The sequence below is a fragment of the Toxorhynchites rutilus genome, chromosome 2 (assembly GCF_029784135.1).
Source record: "Toxorhynchites rutilus septentrionalis strain SRP chromosome 2, ASM2978413v1, whole genome shotgun sequence".
Classification (NCBI taxonomy): domain Eukaryota; kingdom Metazoa; phylum Arthropoda; class Insecta; order Diptera; family Culicidae; genus Toxorhynchites; species Toxorhynchites rutilus.
This window is the reverse complement of record NC_073745.1, coordinates 216,818,245-216,829,271: the sequence shown is the minus strand read 5'-3', so window position 1 is coordinate 216,829,271 and position 11,027 is coordinate 216,818,245. Positions and strand designations below refer to the sequence as shown.

General features: G+C 39.1%; 1 protein-coding gene across 20 annotated transcripts in view; it reads right to left on the bottom strand.

Annotated features, from left to right (window-relative positions):
• Positions 1–223: 223 nt before the first annotated feature.
• Positions 224–11,027, bottom strand: part of LOC129771454 (transient receptor potential cation channel trpm) — a 338,130-nt gene continuing 327,326 nt past the window's right edge. For all 20 annotated transcript variants that reach the window (XM_055775103.1, XM_055775106.1, XM_055775112.1 and 17 more), the window contains one exon: positions 224–11,009. In XM_055775103.1, the coding sequence (XP_055631078.1) occupies positions 9,895–11,009 (1,115 nt within the window). In that variant the 3' untranslated portion in view covers positions 224–9,894. The remainder of the gene's footprint in view (positions 11,010–11,027) is intronic.

Sequence of the window (11,027 nt, the reverse complement as noted above, 5' to 3'; positions counted from 1 at the left end):
GGCCTGAATTTACGACATGGTTCGCATGTTTATTTTGGTTGCACAGCGTGACGCACTTGCTAGAATTTTGTTGCCATAAGGGCATGTGTATCGGGTTGTAGGTGGTCCAGTGATCCTGTTACACAGGTATCCTACATTTCATGTTGTTCATCTCCGTGTTTACCGACTAGCTCCTATTGATGGGATTTCTTTCGACACTCAGTAGTGAAGGAGTAATTTTAAACAAAATTTGAATATATTTGACTTCCTAATGATTCGATTTGAATTACCTACAAAAGATATGACTAAAATATAACAACTTTGGGGCGAATGCAACGCACCATTATGAGCGTGATTGAAATACGTCTACGATTGATGCGAACTGTGACAAATTTCTCGAAATGCTAAAACTTTCTTTGGATGGATTACGACTGATTTTATTGTTGATTATTCGCATTTTGTGTATCGGAAATAAAACGGCGTGGGGTTCATTCACGTAGGAAATTGAACAACATCGAACAACAAAATAGGAAGCAATGGATAAACCCCGTAAAAGGTCGCTATTTGATTTCTACAGGAAATCGGTTTAAAATTTTTCAATTACTTCAATAATATTGTCTGTTTTTTTTGCCTCCGCCAAGAGTTTCCAGTTGGTATGAGTTATATCTTTGTTCCAATATTTGAATCCAATACAGTTATACACCTTTGGGTTGCTGTTTGATAAGGATCATTTCCACGTACAATTCATATTATGTCACGCTTAGCTACTTAGTTTCAATATAGTCATAGAATGGAACAATTTCTTAAATTTGAGTTCGAATTATTATCTAAGAAGAAAAGGGAGAAGTTTCCTCCGATATTAACGTACGATTCGTTTCCGGTGCTATTCCCTAGTGTTTGAGTGAATATGGTTTGAAACAATGGGTAGGCAAAAGGTGGCAAAAGACGATGGTATTAAATCGAGTTCACTACGTAGATTGGAGAGGCTGCGGTAATTCCGGTATAAGTACAAAATCTAGTGCGCTGATGGGTCATTAAGTTTTGGAGTCTCACAATCGGTTTCATTTTTAAGAACTTTGCAAGCTAGTCCCGGAATAATATCACCACCCAAGAGAGAAGTTCAAAGTGTGTCTGTCAACCTCAAAGTTTCCTACGTTGAAACCACGCTTAAATACCAACTTGGGAGCCCAAAAGCTCCCCTCCGTGAGCAACGTAGTCCTATAAATGTTCCCTACCTTCCGTACTGCCAAACGACGTGTCTGTTGCTAAAATAGAAACTCTTATTGTTTTTTCATCAGTCATATCCTTGATGTCTTGGCAGTTCTTAGGATTGATAATATGTTCGTTCTCTCTCTTGAAACTGCCGGGGGCGCAAAATCCGCGGATCTCTCGCCTTAACTCTACTTATTCAAATTCTCTGCGTAAATAGATAACGTTAACTGCCTTAAATACCCCTCGAATATGTGTTCATTCTAACTTTTCTCCGGGAAAACAACACCATCTTCCGTAATATGTTTCGATTCCTGAAGCTACATTTGCTTAAATTGCTGATATACGAACGTCATAACATTTCACTCCTCGTGGTCTGTGACCGCCCTAACGCTAGTTTGGGTAACAAAATCATGTAATGTACAAACAGTTTCCTTACATGGACTACTCTCCGTGTGGACTGCACATAAATTCTTCGAAAAATGTGCAACGTTTTTTTTTTGTTTTGTTTTGATATATTCTTACGTTCGAGTCTACTATTTATTCCTCTAACCTGTTTGATTTGATATTTGTTACAACGGTTAACATCACATTCAATCGAACTCAAACAGAACAATGTCTGACATTCGGAGATTATTTTTGGTTATGGGTTGTTGTTGGTTCGTGTTTTATCAATTTGTGCTCAGCTCATGAAAACGGTGACCATTGAACTCAAAAGTAATTAAGCAATTGACGGGGCAACAGATAGAATAATCGATGGGCTTTGTAATGTTTAGTATACGTAGGGATACCAGCTGGCCGGAGTTGTAAATCAGGACAATGATAACCGAATATTTTTGGCTCGAATTGGATGATATGGACTTTAAACCTACTTTCACAATATAATAAAATAAAGAATGAAGAATTTCATTGATATCCAAACAAAAATTTGTTTGTTTTTTAAATAAAACATTAAAAAACAAACAAATTTTTGTAGCGCTCTTATTGAAAAACCCGATACTATGAATACCTTGCCAACGAAGTGTAAAGCCTGTCCACGTTAAATTTCTTTACTTTCAGTGTAGTTTATGAAATATTTCACTAATCAATGAAATATTTCACTTACATGACAGCTGAAACCCTTCTCTTTATTTCGATGTCCAACATGTTTACATTCTTCTCCAGTTTGGTAAAATGGCGTCGAATCAAGTGGAAGTACGCAAACGCATTTTGCGCGAACGGCAGCAAAATCCAACACTGTCGGTACGCTATCTCGCCAAAAAGCTAAAACTGCCGAAGAGTACCGTGTTTAGTGTGTGCAAATCGTTTGACCAGCGCTTAACTGTGGATCGGAAGGTTGGAAGCGGAACAAATCGAAAAGTATGCTCCCGACAAATGGACGCAAAGGTGGTTGCCATTATTGAGTAACATCCCAACCTTTCAGTTAGAAATGTGGCTCGAAAGGTTGAAAAATCAAAATCATATGTATAAAAAGTGAAGCAGAGGCATGGACTGAAGGCGTACAAAGTGAAAATGGGTGCCCAATCGTGATGATAAGCTAAATTTCTCCACCCAGTTTTTGCAAAAATGTTCATGCACCATAATGGACGATGAAACTTATGTTCTCGAAGACTTCAAACAGCTTCCGGGTCTCGTTTTTTATACTGCAATGCGAAGGAATGCCGTAGCCGAGTGTTTCCGGATTAAGAAGCAGTCTAAATTCCCCAAAAAGTACTTGGTTTGGCAGGCCATATGCAGTTGTGGTCGAAAATCCAAATCTTTCGTCTTTACCGGCACTATCAACAAAGACGTCTACGAGAAAGGATATCTCCAGAAGCGGTTGCTACCATTCATAAGAAGCCCCGACTCTCCAGCGTTGTTTTGGCCAGATTTGGCCTCTTGTCACTATGCAAAATCCATCCTGGAATGGTATAATGCACATGAGGTCAAATATGTGCCAAAAACAGCAAATCCGCTGAACTGTCCAAAACTTCGCCCAGTGGAAAAGTACTGGGCTCTGATTAAGCGAAAACTATTCGAAACTAAGAAGAAAGCGAATGGCGTCAATGATTTCAAGAGGAGATGGAAAAGCGCCGCCGCCAGCATATCTGAGGATATTGTACGGAGCCTAATGGTAGATGTTCCCAAGAAAGCGCGTGAATTTTACAGACAACGTAATTAACATCGAAGTAAGCTTTCCTTGTATAAGATGTAAGTCTAGTTTACTGAAATAAACAATCGGTTTTGTTGTATTACGTGAATTTTGGTTTTACTGGCATTATCTTGGTGTCCGAAATTTAACGTGGACAGGCTTTATACTTCACAACGCATCTCAAAACAAGTTTGCTTACCGTACTTTTTCACAATTGATCTGTCATTTTCATATATCCATGCGTCAAGAAATATGTGAAGTCTTGGAACATCTACTCTCCGATGAAATTCCGCCGATCTTTTAGGCGAAATATCGTGGAGTTAGATCTGATAGAATGTTCTGCAGATATTAAATTAATAAATGGGTACACTGGCTTCGGCGTCTTCAATGAAAATTTCAGTGCCTCTTTCAAACTCAGAGATTTTTGTTCCGTGTATGTTGCTAAGTGGGTGCGATACACTATGATTTAGGGATCATTAGAACATTACCCAACGTCCATTATCTTTTCAGACAGTCTCAGCTCAATAGAGGCCATCCTTACAATGAAACTTGATAAACGAGTTTTTTGTTCGGAAAATTATTCAAGATTATCTCCAGCCGATCCATCCTCCAGTGATCTTTTGGTATAATGGGCTGATCACAGGTTTAGCATAAAGACCACATCACCTTCACAACTTCCGGCAAGTACTTCGTACTATATAGTTCCCAGTTCACCATATGATTCGAAAGAAGAGCGGCTTGAACAATCCCTTCTCGTTTGTCAGAAAATGACTTTCCTCGAGAACTTGATGTGAGTGATATATTCGTGGACATCGCTTACCTGGGGAACGTAAAGTATCCGGTCCCCTGCCATTCGTTGAGTTCTGGCATCAAGTATGTCTTGTCTTTCATTATGAGCAAGAAAAGAAGTTTTTCACCAGAGAAAAAGAAGTTTTTCACCAGTACCTCAAGCTACTCCTTCTAGGTGATTGCCTGCTGCTCAGATACGGCAGGTCTCGTCCGACGCTTCCGCATAAAAATGTCCATTTTGGCCAGATTCTCCTTCACCATTTGGCCGGTTGCTTCGATTTCCCGGTTTAAGGAGCGGCAGGGAGAGGATGTTGTAAATACTAGATTGGCTATATCTAGTGGACATAAAGTGCCTCATGATGTCCAACTACTTCGCTGTGGGGTAGAGCTGGCAGTTTGAAAAAAGTTGATTGACAGTGCTGCTACTGGGAATCAACAGCCTTGAATCATTTTTATTGTAGGCTTAATAAACGTAAGATTTATGGAAAGTTTGTTCCATTGAATTATCTTTTGTAGTTTTTTTTCATCGCCATCCGAAGTCCATATTTCCATTATTAGTCTATTTTTTTCAATACATACGTTAACACTAAAATCGATGAAAAATGGATTGGAATTTTCGAGCATTCCATTCGATAATTGGAAGAAAATTATAGAATTTAAATCGTGCTTGCCAGACTTAAATGCTCTGACTGAGTGAGTGATTTTCAGGCGTAAACAAAATATAAACCACCGAAAAATTACAACTGAGTGCCGATACTTATAAAGAAATAATACAGATTAGGTTTAATTGCAAGGACACATGGTTTATGTTCACATAACCTATATACATAACGTTTTGTTTTTTGTGCGTTAGACCTCTGAACATCTGGCCACTTTATAGTTATACCATCAGGGAAATAAGCATTTCAAGTTTTTATTATAAAGTATTCGAAATATGATTCAGAACGGTACTCAAAAATTAAAAGCATGTGCAGGATTGGTGGACAAAAATTAGATGCTTTAAAAGGATTGACGGCTCGCTCGCATTTTCGGCACTTCGATGCCTTGTTTGTAACGTTCTTGTGCGACCTCTATTACCGAGGAATCACCCAACGTGCACTGCGGAGCCGAATCACTCCTTCATCACTGCTGGTATGCCAAATGGGCGATGCTTGTTGCTGTACGACTGGATAAGGGTACCGTGCGTGTGTATGTGCATCAAGTATATGCATACAGTTATGCAGTTTCATACAGCATGCAGTTTCTATAAGACCATTTCAAAACTCACAAGTATTATCAATGAAAAATTCATAACGACCGGCTGATTTACATTTCAATAATTGGCAACCTTGCCATTTCAGTCAATAACGTGGAAAATTCGTGTTGGAATACTATTTACCAAATGCTGCTGAGCGAATTTCTCGATATTTTTCCTTGTTTCCGAAATTGCGACCTTGAGCTCTTCAATCGTGGTGTATAGTTTTCCCTCAGTGTAGATTCTGCGTACAAGGATCCCCCTAAGATTTTCAACAGGATTCAAATCTGGAGAGCGAGGCGATTAATCCAAAAAAATAAGTGTTTGGTCCATAATCCATTGTTTGAATTCCTTGTTGATATGAATAGTAGCATTGTTTTGCTGGAATGTGAATTTTTTGTGACGATATCCACGCAAAAAAGGTAGGAGAGAGGATCCCTGAACAAGTATGTAATCTTTGAATGATGTGAGAGCTATCTTGAGCTTTCCGGTTGCACAGAATCACGCCCAAATCATGCACGAGCCTCCACCAAAATTCCTGGTTGAAAACTACTGTTCCTTTTTCCGTAAATCACGCTAGTACCCGTTAAAACCGTCAAGATCATCCTAATTGAACTTTTTTTTCGTCAGTGAAGATAACCTATACATTGAAGAACTTTTCGTTATGGTATATAGCAAAATGTATTCTTTTGGAAACATTCTTTGTCCCAACATACCATTTCCCACTGTCGGTTCACGTGAGCTTTGGCAAAACTCAGTCGTCTTCCGATGTGAGATGGTGTAAGATGAGGAGCTTTAACCTTTTAAACCCTCTTTATGTGAGGATTTTTTACCAAAACTTGACGAATTGTCACTCGAGTAACATTTAAATTGAAATATTTCTTTATTTGCATAAGCGATTTTGAGGTATTCGAAGCTGTTCTTGCTATTTCCCGCTTATACTGGTCAGAGAGCTTCGATTTACGTGGAGCTCTCTTCTTCTTACCGTATCCTTGAGGATTTGTCAAATGATTGAGCACTACTTGATGGGATCGTCCAATCCGACGAGAAACTTCTCTGATATATAAAATGTTCTTGGTGAAATGCATCGATTTGTCTTTCTTTTTCCCGTGAGTACTTTTTCCTTCTGCATTTTCCAGATTTATTGATCAAAACAACTAGAACAACGGAAAAATGTAACTGGTCTTATAGAAACTTGACACTTGAAAAATACAAAACCTTTGGTTTACGCTCAGCGCTTGCACACATACATATGAAAATCATGCAGTGTATGGTAGTCACCAATATCAATACACTAGAATATAAATTAAGAATATAAATACAGGCAATCGTGCTAGTCAATGATAGAATCCTACCATGCAAGTTTTACATTTGTAACATGCTTTAAAGAAACAAAAAAAAATTTCTTTGGAAGCGATTTTCGATGTAATTTTCTACATCATTTCTATAAGGTTTTTGTTGCTTGAAACCGATTCAGAGGCGATAACTGTGGGTCATATTCATTGAGTCGAGTTCCCAGTGAATATCTCAGATGAAGAAAATGGTAAGAAAGGATTCATTTGCTTTTCAATTTGATATTTTCCGCATCAGCTTACCATCGGGCAGTATGGCATATCCTCGATCGGCATCTCAAATACAGAACGATTAAAGACAACTGAGGGTTAACACAGGCGGTGCACAGTGGTCCAAAAGTGCAAAAACGTGATCGTGAGGGATTTCTCCAAAACGGTTAATTTTACGTATATGATGTCTTCGGAGAAGTTTTAAAGTACAACGAGGGCCACCTTTTGAGGGCTGCCATTTTGAAATGAATCCCACTAAAAAGGAGATCCAAAATGCATTTTTTTCAGCTTAAGAGATAGGAAGTTGGTGTCTTCATAAAAATTATAGCTCTTATCAAAACAAACAAACATATTTTTTTAACAGGATAACGTAGATGAAGGCCTTCCTTTAAATTAAGTGTAACTTTTGAGGATACAGGTGGATACAGACACTTGAAGTGTGATTTTGCAGTATTTTGCTTGTACTTTAATTTGTAATCGGTTTGGTCTGCCCCAATCTGCCCCTTTATGAAATATCCTAGTTCAAAAATAGTTCAATTTTAACATAAAAACTCCAATATCTCCAAATATATAAGAGATAGGAAAAAACAACGTGCGTCAAAAATGTGTGTTTTGACTAGGCAAAAAAGTTCTCTAAAAATTGTAAAATTGTAAAAAATCAAGAGGAAAAGTTAGGACGAAAATATGATTTTTTGGTGCTTTTCACCAAAAATGTCCCAGAACTATTTTAACTGGATAGATAGAAAGTTGATGTTTTCAGCAAAATTGTTTGTTTTGATAAGAGCTATAATTTTCATGAAGACACCAACTTCCTATCTCTTAAGCTGAAAAAAATGGATTTTGGATCTCACTTTTAGGGGGATTCATTTCAAAATGGCAGCCCTCAAAAGGTGGCCCTCGTTGTACTTTAAAACTTCTCCGAAGACATCATATACGTAAAATTAACCGTTTTGGAGAAATCCCTGACGATCACGTTTTTGCACTTTTGGACCACTGTGCGGTGGCGTCGACTAGGAGGTGCGGAGAGGGCGGACCGCTCCCGTGTGCACGATTTTAGGGGTGCAAAATGAATCGAATTTATATGAAGAAATTTGATAAATATGACTTTTGGCGGGGGTGAGGTGCAAATCGATTCTTCCGACCCGGATGCGACGCGGACTCTTTCCTGGGTGCAATTTTTTCTACTTTTCTGGCGTAAGAGGGGTGCAAATCAACTATTTCGCCCTGGCTGCAATTTTGTATTGATTTTTTAGTAGATTTGTATTGTTGTTGATTTTGTATAGATTTGTATTGTTAGTCACGTCAATAAGAATAACCATTTGCTAGAAAAGTTCATCAGTCATCCTCGTTCTCAGCGCTCGTCAATTCATTTTCTAGATAATTCAAATCATGTTGACCATCTCATGTAGAAGATTTTAGAAAATAAAACGAAGAGGATCACGTTAAAATCGGTCATTTTTTCTGGTGATTTGGCGTGGAATTGCTTCATGGTTTGTAGTTTTTTAGTTCATGCCAGACGTCGTTGCAACGGTTGTGTTTTGTTTAGTTTAATCAGCTCATGAATGACGTGGTTTCAATTTCTGTTGATTCCTAATAAGAGACGAATGAACTCTCAGAGTTTAAAGTCTCTTTAATTTAATACCTTCCTTCCTTCTGTTGATTACTAAAGCCTGTTTCAGTTATAATTAGGTCGCATAAAGTAAGACATTTATCAGCATAGAAATAACATAAAAAAGGGAAGGATGTCATTTTGTAGGTTTTTTAATTACCTTTAAGGGAAAAATACACGAAAAATATTCGTTCAGTAGTTAGGATGAGTTTTCGAACTTTTTCCCATCATTTTCTGGACAGTAGTGCTGGTAACATTATTTGCTATCTCGTTCCACCACTTTTCTATTTGAGCTGTTTTTTATAGTTCTGCCACATTTCTTATGTTTGCCTTGATGATTGCCCAATATCTCTTGATGGGTCGAAGATCCGGACGATTTAGTTGATTGATAATTTTTTCAATGAAATCGATCTTGTTCTCCTTATACCACTTGACGACATGCCGGCTGTGATGGCTTCCAATTCGAAAAATTCATCCGAACAGCTGAGGAATAATTTTCATGTAGTTTTCCCTTGAAGCTCGAATCTACAATGACGCATCTACAAAATAACATCCTTCCCTTTTTGTACGTCATTTCTATGCTGACAAATGTCCTACTTTATACGACCAAATTATAACTGAAACAGGCCTAATTTTTGCATTTCCTGTTGAAAATGGAATGAATGAATGTGTGCTTTTTCCTTTACTCAGGAAAAAATTAGTTTTGAAATATTGTGAACACACCCTGATGCATTCAAATGTCCACAATAGTCTCTTCCCCTTCGTTTCTTTGTAACACGTTTCTGTGTATTTTTTTAATTTTGCAACATCTGTGAGATAACATTTTTTCCATGGCAGTAGGTATAAAAAAAACACTTTTCTCGGAAAAATTTCAAAATATACACTGGAATCTTGACAGAGCTGAGAACCGTTGAACAACTAGATAATTTTAAGTAATACAATACACCAATTATACAAAAAAAAATCTCCGAAGTCAGACATCTTAACCTTCGCGCGCGCACAATCCGTGGGGCATGCATTCCGCGAATACGTTTTATCCGTTCTATACAATTAAAATTCAGGAGAAAATCCTAGCAATTCGATATATGTAATCACATCTGTAGAAATGTAACCATATAATGGATGCGCTGACGTGGTGCCGAACAACTGTCGTGATGATTATGTACGCTTGGACCGGGGAATGACGAGATTGGTTCCGCTTCGCTTCACGAGCGGGATGGAGGTGGATTTTGTTGAGATCGGTGTTTTTTTGTTCGTTTTCGGGATGGGACTAGGAGTACAAGGTGGGTGGGTATTTGTACAATAATTGGGTTTGGTGGGGGTGCTTGGGGATCTCGTGCTTGGATCAGCTACACCTTACCGACTAAAGATTCAACTAAAATCAGCACATGGTTTCATTGAACGGGGGCTCCGTCTCTTCCTCCAGGCTGTTTTTGATGTTGGATGACAGTTTGGCAATCTCATCCTGCACTAAGTTGGTACTTATGCAAGGAATTGCTTCCCGGTAGGAAGCAGTTTGTGTGTCTTCCGTGCTGGTCGAACTGCTCTCCTTCAGTAGAGCCATCATCGTTTTGGTTCCCAGTAAGCTAAGGTTATCACTGAAACGATTGGATTTTACTATTTTGCTACCACTACCGCTACTTCCTGCCGTTGTTGAAACTGGCGCAGCTGTCTGTGTGAGCTGTTCCAAGTCTTCAGGTATCGATTCAGAAGCCTTCAACGCTCCAGCCGATTTGTCTATACTGAATTGCTTCTTGAGGAAACCTGGCCGTTGGTCGGATGGGTGTACCAACGAAGCACTGCCAAGAGAGGATGCCCGCTTGGTGAAACCTGTTCGTTCGTCCGGGACAACGTTTGCCCCGGCTAACATTTCGATTACGGTGGAATTCATGCTAGTTTCCCCGTCCATCGACAGGTCGTTGGTAATAGACGAATTATCGATGTTCAATGAACTGTTCGTCTCGTTTGAACTTTGTTTTATGAACTTGTACGGTTGCATCGAGTAGTCAGTGTCAGTACTGGAGTTTTTCTGCAAACTCTCGCAGGATTTTTTGTATATACGGTGGCAACCCTCGAAGGACGCCGGATTTAGATATGTTGATTGCAGGTATTGAGAGTTTCGGGGTGAGTTTTGGCTGGACAAGGACACCGGAGAATTTTTCGAATCCCTGAGCGAGTTGCGATTCGAAACCGTTTGGCGTTCGTTTTTGACGGTGAACTCTTCGTTCCCGAGGGCGCTTGCCAGTGAAACGATGTTGGATTTTGAGGGGGTGATCGGTAGTTCGATCGCTGTTTCGCGTCGGAGCATCTTACGAGGACCGTAATCGTCGTGTGCGTCATCGAAAATGTCATCGTTTTCATCGACAGAGCACCGTGTTTGCAGTAGCTTCTCCAGCATCATATAATCACTGTCTTCGCATTCTTTCAGGTGCTTCTTCTCGATGAGGGCCGCAAACTCCGGATTGCTCATTTCGTTTACATTCTTCGGTCGATCTTCTACAATTTGACAGGATA